The following is a 26,055-nucleotide window of genomic DNA, read 5'->3' on the forward strand; positions in this document are numbered from 1 at the left end:
AGAACTTTCGGCTCGGGGTCGCAGGTCGGCTCTCGGCACACAACTGCAGCTGCGCAGAACGCGGGGCGGGGCGGAGCTAACCCCGCCCCCGGAAGCGGGTATAGAGCCGGCGAGTCCGCGCGGGTGGGCTAGCGCGGCGTGGCCGGCAGAGGCGCGGTGGCTCCCGGGTACGCGCGAGCGGGTCATGGAGGAGGAACAGAGCTTCTCGGATATCTACGGCGGCCGCCTTGCCCTGCAGCACCGCTACTACTCCCCGTCCTGCCGGGAGTTCTGCCTCAGCTGCCCTCGACTCTCCCTGCGTTCGCTCACTGCTGTCACCTGCACCGTGTGGCTGGCGGCCTACGGAGTCTTCACGCTCTGCGAGGTAATGGCTGGTCGGCCCCTTCCTGAGCTTGGAGGCTGGGGGTTCGGCTTCGCAAGGGTCTTTTGGGTCTTGGGTGATGTCTGGACCTTTAGTTGGACGCTGCTACAGTGGTAGGACCTGAGAGCAGGAACTCCCTGGTGCTGGGGACGCCATTCGGCTGCTGGACAGCTCTTTTCATTACATTTAGTGAAGTTTGTGCCGTATGTTCTCCTTCTCCTGGCTGCTGCTACGTTCAGCATACATCCAATTCTTGCACGACAGTCTAAAATATTTACTACCGTGTGCTGTGTTTAGTGCACCATCGGTTATTTAATTCGAAGAGTTCAAAGATTTGTTTGGTGGGTCTCCTTCATCACTTCTGCGTCTCAGAGATATTACTGCTAACACTACCTTACATACTCTTCCACAGATTGTCTTTGATTCAACAGGTGTGTGCGTGCATATGTATAGATATGTTATAGTTCTTCCTAATCTCTGTTTACCAAGGCAATTGAACCAACCCACCCTCCTCCTAGGCCCTTCCCCAATTTCAAGTATTTTCTGAAGAATTATGAAGTTTCTGACATCCGTGGTTTCTGTGCTCAATTTCCTGACTCATTCCTACTGTCTCCGACCCTTAGTTTTCATAACTCTAAAATGGATTTAATATCTGCTATATCAGCTTCACTGGTCAAATGCAGCAACTTTGTGACAGCCCTTAAATAGAATTGTCCCAGTTGCCCTTTTCAGGATGAGTTCTAGTTCCATATGTAGAGCCTGAATTGTATATGTTATGCGAGGAGTGCTCTGACCAGAGCTCAATACAGCAGGGCTGTTCTTTTAATTTTTGTAATTTGAATATTGCTTCCATTACTTCATCCATTAGTTTTTTTGCTATCAAAGCATATTTCAGAGCATGTTGATTTAACATTGACATATTCAGAATTAAGACTGCCTAATTAATACAAAATTGTATCTAAAAATTTGTTGATAAATCAGTTAAAATGATTAAGTTGACTTGACAGCTTCCTTATACTTAATTTGTAATATAGTTGAAGTTTATTATAATACTAGCCTGAATTCTAGCATTGTACATAGTCATATGAGGAGGAGGGAATAGATATTTACTACATATGTCAAGTGCTGTACTGAATTCCTTACTCTCTCCTACAGAAAACCAAGGCTCAGAAAGAGTAATAACTTATTCAAAGTCCCAGAGTTATAAAGTGGCAGATCCTGCCTTCAAGACCAGGCTATCTGACCCTGAAACCCTTCCTTGTACTTTATATCATAGTATAGCTGATTTTAGGCAAAATTTTCAAGTAGAAGTTCATTTTTTTTTTTTTTTTGCAGTTTTTGGCCAGGGACCAGGTTTGAACCTGCCACCTCCGGTCCATGGGTCCAGCGCCCGACTCCTTTGAGCCACAGGTGCTGCCCCAAAGATTGACTTTTTTTGCAGTTTTTGGCCGGGGCTGGGTTTGAACCCACCACTTCCGGCATATGGGGCCGGCGCCCTGCCCCTTTGAGCCATAGGCACTGCCCTAGAAGTTCATTTTCATGCCAGTTCAGTTCTGTCTTTATCCCTCTCATCCTGGTGTACCCCACTTACCCCATCAAGTGCCCAGAACTCAGTGACCTCATCATCCTTTGAACTCTCCTGCAACACCTCCTGAGGGTTCTGTGTATCAAAATTTATCTTTCCTCCTATTCAAAACTACTCCCAAGAGTAATAAATATCTGGAGTGGGAAGAAATCTGATTGCAAAGAGTCATTCAAACATGGGCTAAACCCTAATCTATTAAAAAAATCTATTATTTTTTGTTTGTTTGAAACAGGGTTTTACTCAATTGCCCAGGCTACAGTGGAGTGGCATCCTTAATAGCTCATTCGACCTCTCAACTTCCGAGCTCATGCAGTTCTCCTGTCTGAGTAGCTGGGACTATAAGTGTGTACCAACATGTCAGTTTCTCTATTTTTTGTAGAGAAGAGGTCTTGCTCTTGCTCAGGCTAGTCTTAAACTCCTGCCTCAAGCTGTTCTCCTTCCTTGGCCTCACAAAGCACTATATTTACAGATGTAAGCCACCAGACTTGGACCACAGTTCTGTTAAAGGTTCCGGGTTTTTATCTTATTTATTCCAACCTAACCTGGAATGTTCTTCCCCTTTTCTTTTCTTTTCTTCTTTTTTTTTTTTTTAATGAGACAGAGTCTCATTATATTGCCCTTGGTAGAGTACATACCATGGCATCCCGGCTCACAGCATCCTCAAACTCTTGGGCTTAAATGATTCTCTTGCCTCAGACTCCCAAGTAGCTGGGTCTACAGGCACCCACCACAATGCCTGGCTGTTTTTTGTTGCAGTTGTCATTGTTGTTTAGCTGGCCCGGGCCAGGTTTGAACCCAGTGAATGTGGCTGGCCACTATGTTACGGGTGGCAAGCCTTCCCCTTTTCTTTTTGACTAAGTTCATCCATCAGTAACTAGCACCTCCTCTGCACAAATTAAATCTTCTTTCCTTGGAAGTCATGGTATCTTTTCTTTCTCTCTTTTATTTAATTTTTCCTTTGGCACTTAAAGTCAGTATCATAGTATCATCCAGAATACTTTCTTTTTTTTTTTTTTATTGTTGGGGATTCATTGAGGGTACAATAAGCAGAATACTTTCTATGTTGTTTTTTTTAGGCAGCCTCAAGCTGTCACCCTGGGTAGAGTGTCGTAGCATTACAGCTCACAGCAACCTCCTACTCCTGGGCTCAAGCGATTCTCCCACCTCTGCCTCCCAAGTAGCTGGGATTACAGGCACCCGCCACAACACTTGGCTATTTTTCGGTTGTAGCCATCATTGTTGTTTGGCCGGCCTGGGCTGGATTCGAACTGCCAGCTCAGGTGTATGTGGCTAGTGCCTTAGCCGCTTGAGCCACAGGCGCCGAGCCATACTTTCTATGTATTAATCTTGCCTGTAATAAATCTATAAGGACCAGGACTGAATTTTATTTCTTTCCATTCTTCCATAATGTTTACTTAGTTCAGATTATGTACAAGACACTGTACCATATGAGGCAGTTGATTAACTCAAAGTCAGTTTTTCTGGATCATAAGAAACTCAGCACTGAAGCCTTGGTTCATCAATGAACAAATAGCTATTTAGCACAGATATCAGCAAATGTTTTCTTTAGAAGGCCAAATAGTAAATATTAGATTTTGTTGGTCTCTGGCTCATATTCTTTTTTTTCCTTTCTTTCTATGATCCTGTTTAAAAAAACAAAACAAAACAAAACAAAAAAAAAACTTAAAACAATCATTTTTTGCTCAAGGTGGACCAGACAAAAAGTGAATCTTATTGTTGGTTAGGTGTAAAGAAGTAGAAAGAAAGGTATTGTCAAAACCAGAGCTAGGCAGTAAAGTAGTAAAAACAGATTTTCAGGAACTACTACAATAGGAGAAAAGATACTTCAGTATAGAATTCAAAATACTTCCTAAATTCCAAATACAGCATGGACAGGAGGGGATTTATAGCCAAGGAGCATGATGGGAGTCAGTGGTTGGAAAATTAATTAATTAATAAAAGGAAAATCAGTGGTAAAGTGGGATTCTGGCTAAACTGACATGATAGGAGTCTTGCTAGAAGCAGGCCAGGGACATCATATAGCAAGGGTTGGAAGTTCTCCCTAAACAGACTGTAGGATTCTTGCTGCGACTGAGTGGGCAACACTGTCTCAACAAAGAGCCACGGGTTGGGGCCTACAGAACTTCAAGGAGCCTGACTAGGATTAGGTTAAGGAGGGTGTTTTGTCAGTACAAATTTTTTTTTTTGTTGTTGTTGTTGCAGTTTGGCCAGGGCCGGGTTTGAACCCACCACCCTTGGTGTAGGGGGCTGGTGCCCTACTCACTGAGCCACGGCGTTGCCCTGTTTTGTCAGTACAAAGAATAAAACACTTCCTGCCCTCAAGGAATGCAGTCCAGAATTACTGAATTTCCTTCATTCTAGGTCATCAATGTCTTTTTTTCTTTACCACCCTTCTGGGAAAAAGTAATGTCTTCTGGGGGGAAAAGAAGAGAAAACAATGCTACATGAGAAAAACACCAATAGAAGAACATGTTTCAACTTCAGAATGTTAAAATGTTCTAGATCAGGGCGGCGCCTGTGGCTCAGTGAGTAGGGCGCCGGCCCCATATGCTGAGGGTGGCGGGTTCAAACCCAGCCCCGGCCAAACTGCAACAAAAAAATAGCCGGGCGTTGTGGCGGGTGCCTGTAGTCCCAGCTGCTTGGGAGGCTGAGGCAAGAGAATCGCTTAAGCCCAGGAGTTAGAGGTTGCTGTGAGCCCTGTGACGCCACGGCACTCTACCCGAGGGCAGTACAGTGAGACTCTGTCTCTACAAAAAAAAAAAAAAAAAAATGTTCTAGATCAGCGGTTCTCAACCTGTGGGTCATGACCCATAGGAACTGTATTAAAGGGTTGCAGCATTAGGAAGGTTGAGAACCACTGCTCTAAATTTGTCTTAGTGTCAAGGATGTAAATTATAGATGTCATTTTTTGAGCCTTTAACACATACATCATTTAGTCACTGGCAGCTACAAGTAACAGAGGATCTGGAAGAACCTTAAGTGATAAGGCCCTTTATTTTATTTATTTGTTTATTCATTTATTTATTTTTTTTGAGACAGAGTCTTTGTTGCCCTCAGTAGAGTGCTGTGGCGTCACAGCTCACAGCAACCTCCAGCTCTTGGGCTTAGGTGATTCTCTTGCCTCAGCCTCCCAAGTGGCTGGGACTACAGGCACCTGCCACAATGCTCGGCTATTTTTTTTGTTGCAGTTTGGCTGGAGCCAGGTTCAAACCTGCCACCCTTGGTATATGGGGCTGGCACCTTACTAACTGAGCCATAGGCACTGCCCCTTATTTGTTTATTTTTGAGACAGGGTCTCACTGTCATCCGGGCTAGAGTGCAGTGGCATCATCATCGCTCACTGCAACCTCCAATCTAGGGCTCAAGTGATGCTCCTACCTCAGCCCCCCTAGTAGCTGGGACTGCAGGCAGGGATCTTTATTATTAACAGAACGGTAAGTCATGAAATGTTCTTCTCATCTGTTCAACTCAAAACAGAACAAAGGCTTTTTTCCTTATTGCCTAGAGATGACCTGTTATAAAGCACAGATATATGTGGTGGACCACTTGGTAATCTTACTGCCTGTGTCTGGCTCTCTTCAGAACAGCATGATCCTCTCTGCTGCCATCTTCATCACCCTCTTAGGCCTCCTTGGTTACCTCCATTTTGTGAAGATTGATCAGGAGACTCTGTTAATTATTGATTCCCTGGGCATCCAGATGACTACATCCTATGCTTCAGGCAAAGAAAGCACCACTTTTATAGAGATGGGCAAGGTCGAGGATGTTGTCATTAATGAGGCTATTTACATGGTAGGTATTTAAGAAGTAAGTATTAATTTTACAGGTCTCTGAGGAAGTAGCTAACTCATGGGGCGTTCCAGGAGCTAAACACTGTACATAAAGTGAGGGCCCTCTGTTCCAATAGTTATTTTCTTTTTGGCTGGTATATCTGTAAACTATAGAAGTGAAACTTGTATAGATCAATTCCTTTATTTTTAAAGAGATGTCGCAGGTTTTCATGGATAGGGAGTCAGCACTTCAACTTTATCTTCAGAATCATCTCTGGTTTGTTTCACTTTCTTTTTTTTGTTTTTGGTCTTTTGTCCATTTAAAGAAAGAATGTACTTCTCCCCCACTTTCAAAAGCTGTTATATGTTCTACTTCTCAGACATAACTATTTATGGAAAAGTGTTGTACCTTACCTTGAAGGAAAAGAAGTTTCACTTAGACCCCTGCTATTTGGATTTTTTCTTCTTACAGCAGAAGGTGATTTACTACCTCTGCATTTTATTGAAAGATCCAGTGGAACCACATGGGATATCCCAAGTAGTACCTCTCTTCCAGGTGAGCATAGAAACTACCTTTCTTTAACGAAATCTGCCTTTTCCTCCTCCTAAATATCAACTGCCACTTCTGGTCAGTAGGAATGTAAACTTATGTTGTTTGTATTGGAGATACCTGATAGCTATCTTTAGTGAGAATTAGGATTTTAGTTATTTCATAAATTCCTCTCTGAGGCAAATAAAGGCTTTCAAAACTATTAGGAGCTGGGCGGCACCTGTGGCTCAGTGAGTAGGGCGCCGGCCCCATATACCGAGGGTGGTGGGTTCAAACCCAGCCCCGGCCGAACTGCAACAAAAAAATAGCCGGGTGTTGTGGCGGGCGCCTATGGTCCCAGCTGCTCGGGAGGCTGAGGCAAGAGAATCACATAAGCCCAAGAGCTGGAGGTTGCTGTGAGCCATGTGACGCCACGGCACTCTACCGAGGGCAGTAAAGTGAGACTCTGTCTCTACAAAAAAAAAAAAATTAGGAGCTAATGCAGATTTTATATTTTATTTCATTTAATTTTTGAGACAGAGTCTCACTATATCGCCCTCGGTAGGGTGCTGTAGTGGTCACAGCTCACAGGAACCTCAAACTCTTGGGCTTAAGCGATTCTCTTGCCTCAGCCTCCCAAGTAGCTGGGACTACTACAGGCACTTGCCACAACACCTGGCTATTTTTTTGTTGTTATTATCATTGTGGTTTAGCTGGCTTGGCTGGGTTTGAACCTGCCAGCCCCAGTATATGTGGCTGGTGCCCTAACCACTGAGCTCTGGGTGCCGAGTCAGTTAATGCAGATTTTAGAATAAAATAATCAAATATTTAGAAACTTCTACCTTTAAGTCATCTTTTATCTACTTTGACTCTATCAGTCTACTAATGAACGATTTTTTACTTAGATGTTATTGATCTGTTACTAAAACTAAACACTATTGTCTTTTAAAATCATTTAATATGCATATTTTGTATAACAGCCATTATACTTATTATCTTAAATAAATTGCATTCCATCATATTGAAATATCAAGTTTATTTAGCCACTCTTTTGTTAGCTTTTTTTTTTTTTTTTCAGACAGAGCCTCATTATGTTGCCCTGGGTAGAGTGCTGTAGTGTCACAGCTCACAGCAACCTCCAGCTCTAAGGCTTAAGTGATTCTCTTGCCTCAGCCTCCCGAGTAGCTGAGACCACAGGTGCCCACCACAATGCTCGGCTGTTTTTTTTGTTGCAGTTTGGCCAGAGCGGGGTTTGAACCCACCACCCTCGGTATATGGAGCTGGCGCCCTACTCACTGAACCACAGGCACCGCCCGCTTGGCTATTTTTTGCTTGTAGTTGTCATTGTTGTTTGCTGACCTGGGCCAGGCTTGAACCTGCCAGCCTTGATGCACATGGCTAGCACTGTAACCATTATGCTACGGCTATCGAGCCATGTTGCTAGCTTTTTAAATCATGCTCAGGTCATTTTTTATTTTGCTCTTACAAAAAACGTTTATACAAATATAATAAATTATTTTCTAGGTAGATATGTACATATTTGTACAGTTAACCCTGCCTCACTGCTCTTCCTTTGTCAAAGGATTTAAGACAGCTAAGATAAAAAATTTATTTTGCATTATCCTTCAAAATTATTTTATTAATGTTTATAAGTAGTTTTATAGATTTTTATTGTATGAGATTGGCCTTCAGAGATTGAACAACTTTACCATACTTTTGAGAATTTGTACTTGTTTTTGTACAGTTTTGGCTAATAATGGATTTAGCTGTTTTTTAGTTTACTATGTAGGTTAAGGCATTTTAAAGTTATTAAATTTGTATCTCTTTAAATGATAGAATTTTCATATTTCCTTGTTATCTATTAATGTTTCCTTTTATTTTAAATTATCCATCTTTTCTATTAGCCAAATAGAATCTGAAGTAGGTATTATACATTAGTAATAATTCTTTATATATTTTTAATAATTCTTCATATATTTTGGGTGTCAAATGTTTATTTTTTTTGTGTGTGTGTGTTTTTTTGGCTGGGGCTGGGTTTGAACCCGCCACCTCCGGCATATGGGACCAGTGCCCTACTCCTTGAGCCACAGGCGCCGCCCCCACAAATGTTTATTAAATATACTTACCACATCTGTTTTTCCCCATTTTGTACCTTTTTTGTTAATTTTGGTCGTGTTACATTTACTTGTACAAAATATTTTTCAATATTTATGTATTAAACTACCTTTATCTCTGAGGACTAATTTTACAACTTGCAGCATTTCTCATGAGGGTCAATCCTTGTTTTTCATCTTGCTTGCTCTTAGTGATGGAGGTCCTGAAATTTAGATAGATTAAAAAGCTGTCTTTTGATCTCTTGCTTTGCACAATTCACAGGCTGGGCTATGGGCCTAACTGGGACTCTTCCCAACAAGGTCCTCTGAGACCTGAACTTCTTACCTCTCTGAGCTCACCCCTGTACCACTGAGACTACTTGATGTGGGTGAGAGATTGAGGTTGTACATATATACAGCACCATGAGCACTGTCTTATGTTCACCTTGACTCTTTATTTCTCCCCTTTGGAATTCAGAGTGCCAAGCCCCGGCTGGATTGCTTGATTGAAGTGTACAGGAGCTGCCAGGAGATCCTGGCACACCAGAAAGATACATCAACAAGTCCATGAGTCCCAGCATTCAGAAAGCCGGTATTGTCTTCCATGGAAGATGACTGCTAAGCCCCAGTGGCTGGCTTAATTTCTGTATTCTGAACCGTCCGCTGGACACAGCCCTAGGACGTAGTGGATCTCAGAGCCACAGAGCAGGTGACTGGAAATCTAACTCAATGTTTCTTTGTATTATAGCATTCCCCCTGTAAGGTTCTGCCCACTTTTCCAACGGGAGAGAGACCTTAAGAATGTTGACATGTCAAAAGTAATTTTGGCAAACAGCACTTTGTGAGATTCCTAAGCATATTCAAGTTTACTTTGTGTTGATATGTTGAGTTAGACGGGGGAAACTGATACCAAATCTCTTGAGAAAAGTATAATTTCCAATTGTATAGTATCCCTGTATAAAGTTAAGGAAAAAAAAAAAAGTGAAGCCCTTCCGGTACTCGTTAGCAGTACTTGTCCACATGGCTCCTGTGTTCTGTACAGGGTTAATTTATGATGACTCTTAATAAAAGATCTTCCAAAACACACAATAATTACCTGGTTCACAGACAGATGCTTTTTATTGACAGACAAAGCTCATAAATACTTTTCTGTTACTCAGCATTTTCTATTGTTTAAAAGCTGCTTTTTGCCAAGAGGGATGAGACAAAAGGCCAGAAAGAAATTTGACTTTGGTCTTCAGACATGGGACTTCCATGTTAAAGAAGAATAAATAAACAAACTATAGAAGCCTTTGTTTCTAAAGCAGTTTCTTCTGTATAATATTAATAAACTTAAGGGAAAATTCCTAAAGGTTGGGAAGGAGGGTGGGGAAAATTATTTGACCCCCAAATTCAGTATGAGCACAGCTTCGTTTTTGCTTACTCTTCTTTGGAATTCTGGCTTTCTTTAGAACTCCCTGGGTAGATAATACGTATTATCCTTATTGTCCTTAGAGACACTCAAGATGTTAAAGACCAGAGCTGTAATCTGTTTTACACCAGCCCTGTGGGAATTGTCTAGGAGCCTGTGGTACATGTGACTTATTTGAGGTAGAAATGTCTAGTTAGATCCCCAAATCCTGAGGTGAAAGATAGGTACAGAAATGGCTGTGAAACTATCTGCTTTACAGAGTCAAGTTCATTTTAAAAAGGCAGACACTGACGTGCTTTCTTCATCATGCTTATCAAGTCTTTTTTTTTTTTTTGAGACAGAGTCTCACTATGTCACCCTCAGTAGAGTGCTGTGGCATCACAGCTCACAGCGACCTCAAACTCTTGGGCTTAAGTGATTCTCTTGCCTCAGCCTCCCAGGTAGCTGGGACCACAGGCGCTCACCACAACACCCAGCTGTTTTGTTGTTGCAGTTGTCATTGTTGTTTGGCAGGCCCGGGCCAGGTTCGAACCCGCCTGCCTCAGTGTATATTGCTGGGGCCCTAACCATTGAGCTATGGGCACCGAGCCATGCTTATCAAGTTTTTTTTGAAAAGGATGCTCATTTATCTTTTCTAAGACATAAATTAAGACAACAGGCATTATTAGCTGGTAAAGTTTGCCACCCTGAGTTCATATCAATAACTCCAATCATTGCCCCAGACTTCAATCTGGTTTTCTCTTAATTGTCCTGTCCAAGGTTGAGAACCTGGCTCTCATCACCCTCCATGATATTTACCTATTGGATCAGTGGCCCGAACTGTGCCCCCTTCCCCCCACCTGGGCTTTGCCTGTCCGGCCTCAAACTCCTGAGCTCAAGGGATCCTCCTGCCTCAGCCTCCCAGAGTGCTGGGATTATAGGCATGAGCCACCGATCTTGGCCTTAATCTTCACTTTTTTTTTTTTTAAGGGAAGTTACAAACTGCTTTTATTAGGTAGCTATTTTCAATATTATCTGCTCTCTTTAACAAGAAGGAAGACACATATAGCTAACCTAAAGAAAATATATTGCTGGGCAGCGCCTGTGGCTCAAGGAGTAGGGTGCTGGTCCCATATGCCGGAGGTGGCAGGTTCAAACCCAGCCCCGGCCAAAAACCACAAAAAAAAAAAAAAAAAAATATATATATATATATATATTGCTAAGAAACAATGAAACCCAGTTGTACTTACGCTGATGAGCAACTGGAGATGAATTAGACTGACCTTTGAATTTAACCCAATGCACAGTTTTCCTTAGCTAGTTTTTGCTTATGAGTAGAGGAGAGCCACAACTCCCAAATCAGTAAGGGAGACTGAGAAAACATTACTAGGCCTGAATATACATATTTACTCTCGGTCATGCTTATCGAGTTTTAAAGGGTGAGAGAAGAGAAGCTCATAGCAGCTGAGGTGTTCAGACTAGTCACAGCCTTGCAGTTTTTGTGATGTGAGCAACACACACATTGTTGGGGTTAAAGGCTTGGTTTTGGGGTGCTACTGCTAAATCCACACAGTTTTCAGCACTTTACTGACAAATGGTAAGGCTATCTTAGAGCTTTGAAATAAAACTCAGTTTCTCTGAGGTTGGAAAATCAGAGTATGAACTCTTTCGTTTTGTTTTCTCCTGTTTGGGGATGGCATAGAGAGAGATCATCTCTGTACTCAAGTCTGAGGGTGATTGTGGTGTTATCAGGAAGGTGAAAGGTAAATGCTCTTAGGTTCAGGGGTCCTCAAACTACAGCCCGCGGGCCACATGAGGCAGTGTGATTGTATTTGTCCTTGTTTTGTTTTTTTACTTCAAAATAAGATATGCGCAGTGTGCATAGGAATTTGTTCATAGTTTTTTCTTTTAACTATAGTCCAGCCCTCCAACGGTCTGAGGGACAGTGAACTGGCCCCCTGTTTAAAAAGTTTGAGGACACCTTGGCTAGAACAGATAACACATTATGTGCCCCCACCCTCAAATTAATTCCTAGTGAAGTTTGCTAGAAGTCTGTAGGAGCACATCCAGGCCTATGAGCTGGGGCAGCTTCTGTGTTCCTGACTCAACTTGGTTGGTCTGACAGCAGCAAAAAGCAGAGTGCATTTGCTTGGTTTTCCAAAGAACGGGGAAACAAATAATGACCACTATGTCCTACAGTAGTAAGCACAGTCTTCACTGATCCCCGTCCAGTTGTTAGAATGAGATGGGGAGAGGTCACATCACCTCCGTGTCCTTGCTTAGACACTAGTACTGGGTTTGGCTTATAATCCAGTGTGAGGGAAAAGAACTTGAATCTTAGCACACTTAGGGATAGTGTGTTGTCCTGCAAAGATAAGAGCTGCTGCCCCAGAAGGGACATTGCAAATGCCTACGAACCAATAAAAGAGAAAAGTGAGTCTATTCCTTTTTCTCCGGTCGTGCCAACACCTTTTCTACTTGGGAAAGGAAGTTCAGTTTTAGTGAGTTCTACACTTTTGTCAGAGTTCAGGTGAATTAGAAATTTTACTCGTATTCTGTTCAAGGATATTGAAAACTTCAAGTATAAATCTCTACAAGGACCATATACACATAAAAAATATTAGCTTACTTGAGAGCATCAGTGCAGAAAGCCCCAATTACAGCACTGATACCCTCAGTAACAGAAGACCATCCCTGTCTATGTCAAGAATCTGGTAGCATCCAGAGTCATTATTCTTTTTTATAGTTTTTGGCCAGGGCCGGGCTTGAACCCACTACCTCTGTTATACGGGGCTGGCGCCCTACTTCTTTGAGCCACAGGCGCCACCCCCCCAGGGTCATTATTCTTAAGAAAAAAAAAAAGAGTAAGTGGTTTTTACATTGGGTCTGGATTTTTAAAAGTTGGGCCCGGAAACATTGTAAGGTACCTAGATGGTCAAGGTTTCACAGACAATGAAGTACACATTCCACAGAACTAACAGGGGAGGGGGCTGTTAGACCCATCACAGTAGTATTGTACCCCAGGATATACAGTCTGATCCCAGAGGTACAGTCTGATCCCTGATTCCCCCACAGTGGGGGAAAGGAAGAGAAATATTCACAGCAATGTTGGCCCCTTTGTAGCATGGGGAACTGAAGCAAGGCGCTGTTGTCCCTCCATGTCCCATAGCTGATGGGCTATAGGTGGGTTGGTAGATGGGTTCACAGTCGCAGAGCAGTGGTTCATGTAGCTGGCCATGATGAAGGTAGCTTCTGCAATCTAAGGAGAGGTCAGAGAAGTGAAGGAATTGAACTAGCCTTGGCTTGAATCCTAACTTTCTCACTTATTAGCTATTGGGTATATAACTTTCCTAGGTCTTGGTTATTTTAATGTCTTAAAATACCTACCCAGGAGAAACTATCCAAAGGGCATCTTTACTGTGAGATTCACAGGCCTAGTGAAATGGACATTGGTCCGGAAATCCTCTGAGATGCACAGTACCCTCCCGAGAAGAAGAGGACCAATGATATGCTCTGGTTAGTGCTACAGTCAGGGAAGGGAACTTTCTTGGGTAATGGATCTGGATATCCTCTCCTTTAGCAGGGTGGCAATAAAAGGAGGAGATTTGGCAAACTTGAGGGTTAAAGTGGAGAACAACAGGGTTTCCAGTTACTCTCAGAAGGGAGTCAAACACAATAAATTAGAACTGAAGTTTTTGAGCCTTTGTAATTGTTATTTTTGCTGGTCATCATTTCCTGTACTGAGTAGAAGAAACACGGTTTTGTTTTGTTTTGTAGAGACAGTCTCACTTTATCACCCTTTGTAGAGTGCTGTGGCATCTACAGCACAGCTCACAGCAACACAGCAACCTCCAACTCCTTGGTTTAAGCGATTCTCTTGCCTCAGCCTCCCAAGTAGCTGGGACTACAGATGTCCACCACAACGCCTGGCTATTTTTTTGCTGCAGTTTGGCCGGGGCCGGGTTTGAACACACCACACTTGGTATACGGGGCTGGTGCCCTACCCACTGAGCCACAGGTGCCGCCCAGAAACGCAGTTCTTACAGCAGAAATCCTTTTGCTGCCTTTAAGACCACAAGGAAGAAGGAGCACTGTGGAGACTTTGTCCACTTTGTACCTAGTTTTGGGTCAGCAGAACGCAGGGATAAGATGAGTGTATCTTATAGAGGAAGCCACCCTACCCTGGGGCCTGCTGCAGATAAGAGAAGAACAGGTGGGCACCCCAGTCAGGACTGCACTGCTGAGAATTACAGTGAAGAGCACCATATTAGCTAGACCAAAGTCAGTTCATTTTTTGGCCAGGGGAGGTGGTGCACACCTCCCAGCTGGGGGTGGGTGGATTGCTTGAGCTCTGGAGTTTGAGACCAACCTGAGCAAGAATGAGATCCTGTCTCTAAAAACAGTCAGGCATTATAGTGGGTACCTATAGTCCCAGCTACTTGGGAGGGTGAGGTAAGAGGATTGCTCAAGCCCAAGAGTTTAAGGTTGCTGTGAGCTGTAATGCCACAGCACTCTACCCATAGCCATGGAGTAAGACTTTGTCTCAAAAAAGTTAGTTCCCTCCTAAATGGTTCTTCTACCTAATAGTTCAACAATGATACTGAGATGCAAATCCTCCAGAACCCTTGGGAATCCCAAATATAAATAATTTTATTTAGGGCAGGGCCCATCTAGAGTACTATCGTAACTCCAGTTTCCTCTAAACTCCTAGCCTTCCCCCCTCCCCATATCATACTAGATCAGAGAAAAATATTTTAGCAGCTGTCAGACCCACCTTGGGAGCAGCCATCTGGAAGATCAACTTCTCAATGTGGATTTTCCCAGAGCTCTGGTCTGGAATGGATCTAATCACAAGCATGAAGTCATCCCTGCAGCCACCAAAGGTTGTCACTGAAGAGTAGGGGTAAGTGATGTGCACTTGCTGTGGAAGGGAGCCAGTTAGCTCTGGGGAAACTTTTCACCTATCCCCAGTATTCCCTGTCTCCTCAAGGCACAGGTAGTGTTAACCAAGAAGGGAGAACTCTGAAGTGTCATAATTTGGAGATCACCATCTTGAATGTCCACAAGCTTTGTCTAGACTAGAGGATAGCAACTTGGGTAGGGATAGGGGAACCATAGTGATTTATCTCAGGCCTTTGATTCTAGAGAGGAGAAGAAAAGACAAGTGTTCAGGAGGAGGAGGGGTCAAGGAGACAGCCCTTATCCTCCCATACCATAGTGTTGTGGTCCAGGATGCTGACGCCATCTTCATTCACTGCAATCCACACCAGAGAGTTTTCTTTGGAAACCATAGGGGCAGGCTGGGAAAACAGGAAAATCCTATCAGACATATCCATAGCAAGAGATCTGGAACTAAAAAACTTTATGAGAGAGAAGCAAATCCAGGGATCTGAAGATCGTATTTACTGTAAACAGACAGGGCAGAAGGTATATGGCCTTGGGGGTCATCCCAAGGGTGGAGAGGATGACTTGTGGCATGCCTAGAACCCATGCTGCCGCAGTAAACTAGATGGAAGCTCTGTGCCTCGAACATAGGCCACCCCTGCCTGCTTGGTCATGGGCATAGGGAATAGGCTTTTTCCCAGTTCTCAGAAATATAGTATTCCACCCAGAGTCTCCTGGCTGACATGCACATGGCCTCAACCAGTTTCCTAGGGACTGTAAAAGAAATGTGAAAGCAGCAATGCCATCTTGGCAGGGTGCGGTGGCTCATGCCTGTAATCCTAGCACTTTGGGATGCCAAAGTGGGAGGATCACTTGTGCTCAGGAGTTTGGCACCAACCTGAGCAAAATTAAAAGAGACTCCATCTCTACTAGAGAAAAATAAAAGAAATACAATCTTACAGTCTTTAGCCCTGCCAGTAAGAAAGTGACCACTTAATGGATGTTTCCTGCAATGACTAATTTTCAGTGGCCAGGCTACAGTAGGTAATCCAGAAGATCTATCTCACCTACTCAAGAGGAAGACAGATGAACATGTCACCTTCTCCAGAAGCTTTTCCCAACCTCCCACTACCTCCAAGACCAAGTGGGTCTTCATTTTACGTCTTTATGACAGCCTTGTACTCTTCCTTCACTGTACTTGTGACAGCTTATTAAAAAAAATTATATATATACACATGTATATAGAGAGAGAATGAATATGCATGTGATTATTTGATGAATGTGTATCTCCTCCACTAGATGGGAAGCTCTGTGAAGGCAAGGACTGTGTCTGATTTACTTCTCACAACCTCAAGCAACCAGCATTGAAATACCAGGAGCTAGCTCAACAACTATTTATTGAACAAATAAGTGAATGTCCATTTTTCTCATCAGTAGCTTTAGTGACAGGATCACCATCTAGCTTTGAGTACAGGAAACTGCCTGTGATTATCTACAAAATTCATGTACACCAGATACCCAGTGAAGAAAAGTTCTTACTGAAATTACTCTGGTTACCTAGCTTTCACCAGTACCTGAGTGGCATGATTCCCCTGTGTGCCATGCCACACCAGGGGAGGTGTATTTGTTTAGGTTACACAGTGTTCCATCTTTCAGACTTTTTAAAAATGAAAGCGTTCTTAGGAGTTCCTGAAGTCTGAATTCTTACGTGTGAATTTGTTAATCTATCTTTTCTTTCAGGAGTAGCACTGAGAAGTCAGTAGAGGGAAGATGAAGATGATGAGCAAGGAATAAACTCTGCTTTGGACCTGGAATTCTGGACTAGGCCAGAAAGGGTAGAGAGAGAGTGACCCCTGGCATTGCCAGTGTCTGCAGTGAGGGCCGCAGACTGGCCTGGCGCAGCGTGAGCACACGGAATGCAGCTCTAGAAGACACTCAGCATGTTCCTGAGTGTGTGGGCCACTGGTTCCCCTAGCACTTACCTGAGCAGCAAAGAGCTTAGCACCAAAGAAAGGCCATTTCCGGGCCACGGTCAGGTAGATGCGGATGCACTCAGGAGGGGAGCAGCCTTGTAGTGCTGCCCACTTTGTGGTCAGCATGTCTGCCAGGTGCCTGGTTTGGGCAGATGGAGAGAAAAGGTACCAGTGAAGTGCCAGCATGTTTTATTCCAGCTCCGAGCCTCCCCCCAGGGCCACGCCACCAGACCTTGTAGCCCACCTACCTCAGCTGTTCTGGGGGGGCCCCGTGTCTGTAGCGCCTTGGGTAGAACCTGTCCAGGACTTGTTGGAGGAGGTGCTGGACTTTGGCAGACGGTGTGCCTCCGGGGCCTGGCAGGGCAGGTTTCTCCAGGTCCCCATATTCTACCTGTGGTAGAAGCCCATGAGACCAGTCAAGAATTTGGAGGTGGATGGGGCTGGTGGGTGCTGTTGGAGGGGTGAAATAAGCCATTACTTAATTGGTGGAATGTGAACAGATGTCAAAAACACTTGTGGACAAATCCTTTACCTCAAGTTTTATAGACATTAGAAAAACAACCTAAGGGTCCTAGAATATTAGAGATCATTCTAGACCAACTTTCATTTTGTAGCTCAGAGGATATGCCTTTTCCAAAGACATAATTAGTGGCAGAGAAGGGAAAACATGGAAATTCTAGCTTCCAGCACAAAGATACAGGATATAGGATTGAAGATGCTACGTATCTTAGAGTTTAATAGAGTGTTCCAAATCTACCCCTTAGAGTCAAACACCTGAATCAAAATTATTTAAGCCCTCTGAGCTTCAATAAATAAAGACACAAAGGTACATGTGAAATTTACTAAATGTAGAATATAAATGTCTTAACACAGTAACTAAGAAAATACCGTGAAGACTATGTTAACCAGTTAGATGAAAGTATTTCAAATTGTATATAAAACCAGTACATTGTACCCCATGTTAATGTACACAGCTATGATTCAATAATAAAAATGAGCAAAATATTTCAGCGGAGATTTCGTCAAAGAAGATACACAAATGTTAAATAATCACATAAAAAATGCTCTTCACCATTAATTGTTAAGGAAATGAAAATCAAAACCACATTGAGATAGCACTATTTATCTGTTAGAATATTTAAAATTTAAAATGCTGACCTTAGAAAGATTTGGTGAGGATTCAGAGCAATTGGAACTCTCCTACACTGCTGTTGGGTATATAAAATGATACAACCACTTTGGAAAACAAATTCAGCAATTCTTTTAAGAAGTTAACCCCACATCTATCATGTGATTTAACCACCCTACACCTGGAGAAATAAAAGCATGTGTCCATAACCCTGATTTGTACATGAATGTTCAGAGAAGTTTTATTTAAAACAGCCGCAAACAGGAAACAACCTTGCAGTATAATAAATTATAGTCATGAGCCAAATAAAATAAATAAAAACAGAGAAGGAAACTAAAGCATAGATAAGTGAAGTGACGGGGCTAAGATCTTGCAGTTAGAAGGTGGCTAGGAGTCAAATCCAGGTCTCTGGATTTCAAGCCCAGCATTGTGTGCAGGTAGCCCCTGTCTGCAGTGAGGAGGAGTCAGCTGTACTCCATACCACAGATGGCAAGGTCACGCTCTCCCGGGTGCCAGAGGATCTGTAGAACCTCTTGTCTCAGCCCTAAGATGGCAGCCTGCCTTCCTGCTTTTTGAACAGATCCTTACCTGGGCCATCAGAGCAGCCATCTCAAGAGCCAGTTCCTTGTTGACAGGAAACCTCCCTGCCGCTATCTCTCCGCTAGTTTGGGAGGCGAGAAGAAGCCGCTCTCGGTCCATCTCCCCTTTGACTTGACTGCGGAAGTACAGCCTGAAGAGAAGAGAGTGAGAGAAGCTAGGACTCAGCTTCAGTCCCGGAGATGGGTTTTCTCTGGATCTGTTATCTTGATTTCCAAAAAGAGAAGCTACTCTTTTTATACTACTTATGAAGCTGTTTTGTATTGTCTCCAGAAACGTGTCACCAAGTATGACACTGAGTAGATGCAAGGCCATGCAGATCTCATCCCAACAGGAAGACACGGTTAATTCTGAATATACCATTAAGACTTACTGGATTTGGTGAGCAGAAGCTAGTCCCTGGAACTATATGTTACGAGGAGACTGCAGGAGTTGAGATTCCAAGAGATTAATGGAAAATGTTTGTCTGAAGACATACTGGGATGGGATTTTCTTTTCTTTTTTTTCTTTTTTCGTAGAGACAGAGTCTCATTTTGTCGCCCTAGGTAGAGTGCCATGGCATCACACGGCTCACAGCAACCTCCAACTCTTGGGCTTAGGCGATTCTCCTGCCTCAGCCTCCCAAGTAGCTGGGACCACAGGTGCCCACCACAATGCCCAGCTATTTTTTTGTTGCAGTTTGGCCAGGGCTGGGTCTGAACCCACCACCCTCTATATATGGGGCTGGTGCCCTACCCACTGAACCACAGGTGCTGCCCTGGCATGGGATGTTCTTAATTCAAGTTGATAGAAAGTCAGGATGTCTACTTTTGTATTTCCTGGAATTGGTATAGGGCTATTTTATTTTTTATTTTTTTCTTAAGACAGAGTCTCAAGCTTTCACCCTTGGTAGAGTGCAGTGGCATCACAGCTCACAGCAACCTCCAACTCTTGAGCTTAAGTAATTCTCTTGCCTTAGCCTACCAAGTAGCTGGGACTACAGGTGCCTGCCACATGCCCGGCTATTTGTTGTTGTTGCAGTTATTGTTTTAGCTGCCCGAGCCAGGTTCAAACCACTGACCTCGGTGTATGTGGCTAGTGCCCTACCCACTGAACTACAGGCACCACCAAGGTATAGGAGCTATTTATTCTTTAGCCTTAAGTATCTGATGATCATACAAAACTTCACTCTATCATAAGTAACACACACAGCCATCTCATGATGTTGGGGTGTGTGTGCATGTGCGCACATGTACACACAGCACAAGAAAGGCTGACAGCCTGAGCTGCCCTGGGTCTCACAGAGGATCCAGAGCAGAGCCAGCCTGGCCCAGCTAGTGACCACCAGGCAGTGTTGTATCTGTGGGCCTGGACAGGCCACTTAGTTGAGGAGCAGCCCTTGTGTTTGGACCCACTCTCACGTAGTGCTCAGGACCTGTTCTTGTACATCAACTTCACGACACGTGTCCCGCCCTCAGACTTCCCAGGGTGCAGTTCCTTCAGGGCTTGTTCCCATTTGGAGATGGCATCACAGATCTTGAAGAGGCAAAAAGGGGAAAGTCAGAAAAGCCCCTGATGCGGAAAACATGGTCCAGCCAGGGCAAGACTTGGGGAAAGCAGAAGAGCAAAGCTGGATGAGGTCCTCCCACCAGAAGGCTGACCTGAGGTGCTCCCCAAACCTGAGACTCGCTCACAGACAGAACCATGGGCGTGGTGAGCAGCAAAGCCAGGAATTCGGCCCCTACCACCTCCACAGCTGAGGGGCCTTCCCAGAGGCGACAGAGTCCCCAGTTGGAAACCATGGTCTTATATCACTGGCTCCATTTCCATCCCATTGTCTGCCGTTTTCCTTAACAAATATGCCAGAGACCTACTGTGTATCAAAGAAGCCCAGATGCCCAGATTTATACAAAGAAGATACATGGCACGGCTTTTCCAGGCAATGTTTATAGACGATAGAAGTCTTTTCCCTTTTGCCTTAAAGCAGACAAGAGCCAAATACAGAGACTCATCACACGCTGTAGTAGGTTCTCACAAACACTTGATACCTGCCATGGCAGTAACCCTAAGCCATAATAGAGATTGGTATTGAATCCCATTCAAGGGCCTTTACTTGCAGGGGTACCCCAAGGACCTACCCCTTACAGGTGTTGCAAGGCCCCAGTGGAAAGGGTGGAAGCAAGGTGCTGGAGTACATGACGCCCAGTGGGTCTGGGAACACAGTTGTCTGCCTGTGAGTGGGCAGATGTAACGGGCAGCACCTCGTTGGGGCCTCCCCGTCTACATGCTGAGCTAAGAAGCTTTCCCCCTGGATGCTGCACAGCCACTTGAGGGAGGAAGTGTGTGCAGATCTTGTTTCCAGAGACAAGAAACAGCTGTTTCCACACAACAGCTCAGCTTTCCTCTGCTTGCCCAGGTACATTTTAGGATGATACAAGAATGATGATCCAGGCAGCACCCTGGGCTCAGCACCAAACAAGCGACTAAACAGGTCAATGGGCTCTTTCCAACCACCAATATCCCTGAGCCGGGAGATGACGTAGGAAGGGCTTAACTGACTTAGTGGGGAGGCTGTCACCTTTACACTCCCCTGCAGGCAGTGTTCTAGGTCCCTGCCAGAAGGATCGTCGGTGAAGAGGGCAAAACCAGAGTGGGATGGCTTTCTCATGCCTGTCTCCTGGTTTAGCCGCTGGAGGAACTCGTCAACTGTGGAGGAGCCATCAAAACCAACCACCTGTGGAGGGAGAGGTGATCTGTCCCAGGGCAAACTTCCTGAGAGGTGTGGGAGGAGGGGGTGTGAGCACAGCAGGTGGAAAGGAGCAAGGGCGAATGCAAGAGGCCAAAATAAGTCAGTTTCCATGTTCACATGCAGAGGGCCAGTGCATGATGGGGGTGAGCCTGCCACTGGAAATGGGTTTGGGTGTGAGCTCAGCCCCTCCTTTACCAGTATTTTGGGAGCCCTTTCTTTTCTTTTTCTTTTTTTTTTTTGAGACAGAGTCTCACTATGTTGCCCTGGGTAGAGTGCCGTGGTGTCATAGCTCACAGGAACCTCAAACTCTTGGGCTTAAGGGATTCTCTTGCTTCAGGCTCCCAATTAGCTGGGACTACAGTAGGCACCTGCTACAACACCCGACTATTTTTTGGTTGTAGTTGTCATTGTTTGGAAGGCCTGGACTGGATTTGAACCTGCCAGCTCTGGTGTATGTGGCTGGTGCCCTAGCCACTAAGCTACAGGCACGGAGCCTGGGGGCCCTTTCTTATGCCACTTTTTTGGTCAGTGTCTCAGCTTTGCTGTTTATGCAGTGGGCTCGAGATCTACTTCTGGGACACTAGTGAATCCCTTGTGATTCAAGCTCCTTTCTCTCTACCTCAGTGGTTCTCAACCTTCCTAATTCTGCAACGCATTAATATAGTTCCTGTGGGTTGTGACCCACAGGTTGAGAACCGCTGCTCTACATACTGGCACTAACCACCCGAGTCCCACTCACAAATCCCAATAACATTTTGGGCTGAATGATTAAAAAAAGAAGAATATAGCAAGCCTAAGCAGACTTAGCACCCATCTGGCCCAGAGGTATTCTCTGGGACAGGGATATGAGAAGGCCCGCGGCAAGGAGCACGCCCAGCCTCCTCACCAGGTAAGTCCCGTTAGCGAAGTGCACAGGGATGCTGAAGGGCAAGGAGTGGTGGAAGGGGTTGCGCAGCAAGATGGACACCACCTCCATGCGCGATGGCCTGGCTTCCCGCTCCCCACTCTGCAGGGTCCGTTCCACTGCTCGCTGGCAGTAGGTGGCATACTGGCCAGTTTCATTTCTAAAAGGCAAGAAAAGGAAGTCAGGACTGTTAGGGACTATGCCACCTTGGCACCCTGGGTCCATACCCAGACTTAGCCATGATCAAAACTAGCTAGGGCAGGTTTTGAGGAAAAACCCTGAAGACTCTGGTCTAGGTGTTAATTCAAGACCTACCAGGCTGCTGGTGTGAATATTTTCTTCCAGAAGTCAAGGGACATGGCAATTGAGAATGAGCATTTGGGGACAATTTGGGGGCAGTGTTGCTTCACATGAGAGCTGCCACGATACATCCATGGACACAGGGCTTGGCATGCAGAGAAGCCTAAGCACGTCCAGATCACCATTTGCCCATTCATGTGCGTAATGATGGGTAAAGTCTCCCTGACCACTGGGCAATCTCAGAAAGTAGAAGTGATTGGGTCTGTCCTAGTCTCCCCTTGTCCCTTTTACTCCTGCTGCAGTTGGTGGTGCTCAAGTGGCAGAGGGAACAGCCAGGTTCACTCACCTGGGATCTGCATGGCGTTGAAGCTGCTGTTTGACATACCAGAGGAAGTGATGCTGAGGCAGGAAAAGTGGGGCACAGAGAGCCAGGAGCTGCCAACACTGTGGGGACACAGGCACATGAGATGAGTGCTGGGTCTGCAGCACCACCTCCCTCATGGCCCTGAGCTGTGGAGCCTTCACCATTCTTTCCCCAAACCAAAGCCTTGACAGCCGTGGGTTCTAGAATGGCTATGGCTGTCCCCGAGTGGCAGGCCCCCAGTCTAATGGTGTGTGGACAGCACAGCCATACCAAGGCATCTTCGAGCACCCAGGCTGCCCTCTGACTAGGCTCAGGGTGTGCCTGCCTAGCCACCTGCTCCTGTCTTTCACACATGGGCAGCCCTTGCCAATGGCTCCTGTCTGCCCACCTGCATGAGGGAGTACTTCGGAGGGGGGCGGCAGCTAGTCTGCTTCATGAGCTGGCAGTAGATCTCGCTCTGCAGCTCGGGGTGGACCAGGCAGACCTGCAGTGCCGTCTGGGCCAGGGACACATGGTAGTCCACAGAGGCGGCTTCCACAGGCACGTTGATGAAGAGCTGGCAGGACTGGGAGAGAATGATGGTGAGCTCTGGTGGACCACAGCCCCGGGGTAACTGTCCTTTCTGGCATGGAATAGTAAGTGGAGAGGCGGACAGCCTAGGGCATTCCTCAGGGCTCTAGGGATGCCCTGGAGACTGCCCTTTCTAAGAGGGAGTACTGTTACTGCTTGAGAGCATCAGTGCGTACTGAAAGAATCTTTCCTTTAATGTTTCCATTACATAAGCAAGAGAAATTCATTTTTAAAGGAAGAAAATACAGACAGGCACAAAGAATATTCTAAATTAGGTCAGAATCTCTCAGGTCCAGAAGCATCATAAACTTGCCCTTTCCTGCATAACTACATAAGGAGGGGAGCCCCTCGAGAGGGAGTTTTCACTGACATTTCCCAAGCCCAGAGCTTCCTCCTCCCAGTGAGAAGATTATATTCCTGCCATGATGGAAGGGAAGGGGACCCTGTAGGAGTTTCTATCCCTCCTCCTCCAGATCCCTCTCTGGGCTACCCTTAGTTGCATGGGTCTTCTCCACCCAAGTATCACAAGTATCACCATGGTGGGCTCAAGCTGCCTCTGGCAGAGCCCACGCAGGCAGTGTGAGTGCTGTCAAATGGTGGGCCTGGCACTTTACCTTAAAGAGCTTGAGGGCCTCCGTCTGCAGGGCCTCGGAGGGCAGCGTGGTGAGGGAGGCATGCAGCCCGTCTTTGCTGTAGCACAGAATGGGGTGCCTCCAGACGGGGGAGTCTAAAGCACAGCAGCAGAGAGCAGCAGCAGTTACCACGGCAGGTGCTCACCCCCACCCACCCCCAACTTCAGTCTGTGCAGAAGATGAAGGGTTGTGTTGGCCTGTCGTCCACAGGGTGTGGGGTATGCAGGTATGCACCGAAAGTAGCACACTCCCGGCATGGCTGTGAGGAAGGTGGCCAGCATCTTCCTCACAGAGCTGCAGGTGTGAGTGCAAAGCTATAAGTGATGCGAGGATGTGTACAGGGAAGATGGAGGAGTGTTTGAAAGGCCCAAGACAAAGAAGCCTTGGAGCAGTAGTAACAGGATGTGTGGGAGATGCGTTCTACCTTAGTTCCTCAAGTCTCCAAGAATTGGTAACATTATAAACCCCCCAGGGTGGACACAGTGGCTCACACCTGTAATCCCAGCACTCTGGGAGGCTGAGGTGGGCGGATTGCTTGAGCTCACAAGTTCAAGACCACCCTGAGCAAAAGTGAGACCCCCCCCATCTCTACTAAAAGCAGAAAAACTGAGGCAAGAGGATCTCTTGAGATCAAGGTGGAGGTTGCTGTGAGCTATGATGCCTGGCAGTCTACCCAGGGCAACAGTTTGAAACACTGTCTCAAAAGAAAAAAAAAGCAGCTCAGCACCTGTAGCTCAAGCAGCTCGGGTACTAGCCACATACATGGGAGCTGGCGCGTTTGAATCCAGCCTGGGCCCACCAAACAGCAATGACAACTATAACCAAAAAATAGCCAGGTGTTGTGGCGGGCACCTATAGTCCTAGCTACCTGGGAGGCTGAGGCAAGAGGATCACTTAAGCCCAAGAGTTGGAGGTTGCTGTGAGCTGTGATGTCACATCACTCTACCCAGGGAGATAGCTTGAGACTGTCTCAAAAAAAAGAAAAGCAGCCCAGGTTTAGGTTAGCCTGATCCCAATTTAGGTTTCATTTATTAACAAACTCTTAACTATACATTAACCAGCTATCTTCTTTCCTCAACCCTCTGCCCAGCCAGCAAAGCTGCAGGTTAAACAAAGTAAAACATTTACGCAAGTCACTGGAAAGTCTGCTTCTTCCCAGATTAACTCCCCAAGACACAGAGTGGTCATCTCGTTATCCTGGCCAGACACAGACGGGCCCTGGCATGGGGATGGGAAGTTCCCTCTGTAAGATGTTTTAGAAAGAGCTTTGGGGCATAACAGTGCTTTCCTTAGGTTCTTGACCAACAGTTACCCAGCACTGCCCCAACCTAAGCAGAGATGCCACTCTTGCCTTACCTGGGTCTCCCTCACCATCCATCAATTTTCCAATGAGCTGCTCATAGGCAGTGCCCACCTTGGCACTGCTGCCACCTGCAGCCACTGTGAGGTGGTAAAGCCACGTTTCCTGGAAGAAAACAGGCAAGAGCTCCAAGGAGGGCTCCTCAAAGGGGCCACACTCATGGTAGGGTTCAGATAGTCTGGTTGGCACGAGTCAAGGCCACCAGACTCTAAGAGGGAAGACTCAAGTTTCCAAGTTTGTGGTTCTATCTCACAGCCCCAGTGAAGAGATGCTGGTCACTGGGAATGAATTCAATATAAAGAAATATTCCCATTTAGAGTATTAGTTGCCAAAGTGTCCAAGAGGAAAATAAACTTGAATTTTGGAAAGCTCAGGTGAAAAAGAGAAGGAAAATGATTATCACAGCTCTAAGCTTGGCCTTGGAGGCCCAGACCCCCTTCCTTACCTTTTCATGCTTTGTGCCAATGAGGAGGTAGGTGGGGCTGTGTTCTGGGGGGTGGATCACCAGGGTGCAGTGGGAGGAAAGCAGCCTGCCAGTTCCTCCAGCCTCGTAGTCCTCGTCTGAGTCACAGGATCTATCTACTTCCTCTATGCGTGCATCCTGCACAGGCAGACGGCCCAGGGGTCGCTGTGGACGTGAGTCTGCCATCAATAGGCAAGCCAGTGGAGGATGGGAGAGGCTTGGGCTCTGTAGAGCTGGGAAGCATGGATATGGGTGGATGACAGCATGGAGAGGTGGGCAGTGGAGACTGCATCTCCCCAGCCAGGCTGGGAACAGAATGAGGCCTGCCTAAAGAAGCACCATTGACCACACAGGCAGAATCTGCTGGCCATGCACACTGTGCTATGTAGCTCTGGGGGGATC

At 45.6% G+C, this 26,055-nt stretch overlaps 2 protein-coding genes across 7 annotated transcripts in view; one reads left to right on the forward strand and one right to left on the reverse strand.

The window, feature by feature from the left end:
• Positions 1–96: 96 nt before the first annotated feature.
• PIGH (phosphatidylinositol glycan anchor biosynthesis class H) lies at positions 97–10,840 on the forward strand. Its single transcript, XM_053603294.1, has 4 exons — positions 97–364; positions 5,550–5,759; positions 6,210–6,293; positions 8,838–10,840. The coding sequence occupies exons 1-4, from the start codon at positions 185–187 to the stop codon at positions 8,928–8,930; spliced, it is 567 nt and encodes a 188-aa protein (XP_053459269.1). The 5' UTR covers positions 97–184; the 3' UTR covers positions 8,931–10,840.
• A 1,778-nt stretch (positions 10,841–12,618) lies between these two features.
• PLEKHH1 (pleckstrin homology, MyTH4 and FERM domain containing H1) overlaps positions 12,619–26,055 on the reverse strand; it is a 74,880-nt gene continuing 61,443 nt past the window's right edge. For 3 of the 6 annotated variants that reach the window (XM_053603287.1, XM_053603286.1, XM_053603285.1), the window contains 14 exons: positions 25,636–25,818; positions 25,187–25,295; positions 23,813–23,925; positions 23,017–23,193; positions 22,611–22,708; positions 21,947–22,124; positions 20,890–21,045; positions 19,747–19,847; positions 18,324–18,465; positions 16,855–16,997; positions 16,616–16,745; positions 14,963–15,049; positions 14,524–14,670; positions 12,619–13,008 (listed from right to left, as the gene is read on the reverse strand). In XM_053603287.1, coding sequence (XP_053459262.1) covers positions 12,847–13,008; positions 14,524–14,670; positions 14,963–15,049; positions 16,616–16,745; positions 16,855–16,997; positions 18,324–18,465; positions 19,747–19,847; positions 20,890–21,045; positions 21,947–22,124; positions 22,611–22,708; positions 23,017–23,193; positions 23,813–23,925; positions 25,187–25,295; positions 25,636–25,818 — 1,926 coding nt within the window. In that variant the 3' untranslated portion in view covers positions 12,619–12,846. Of the gene's footprint in view, positions 13,009–14,523; positions 14,671–14,962; positions 15,050–16,615; positions 16,746–16,854; positions 16,998–18,323; positions 18,466–19,726; positions 19,848–20,889; positions 21,046–21,946; positions 22,125–22,610; positions 22,709–23,016; positions 23,194–23,812; positions 23,926–25,186; positions 25,296–25,635; positions 25,819–26,055 lie in introns of those variants that run through there. The other 3 variants (XM_053603288.1, XM_053603289.1, XM_053603290.1) reach the window with 3 other exon arrangements.

This window comes from Nycticebus coucang, chromosome 9 (genome assembly GCF_027406575.1).
Source record: "Nycticebus coucang isolate mNycCou1 chromosome 9, mNycCou1.pri, whole genome shotgun sequence".
Lineage (NCBI taxonomy): Eukaryota > Metazoa > Chordata > Mammalia > Primates > Lorisidae > Nycticebus > Nycticebus coucang.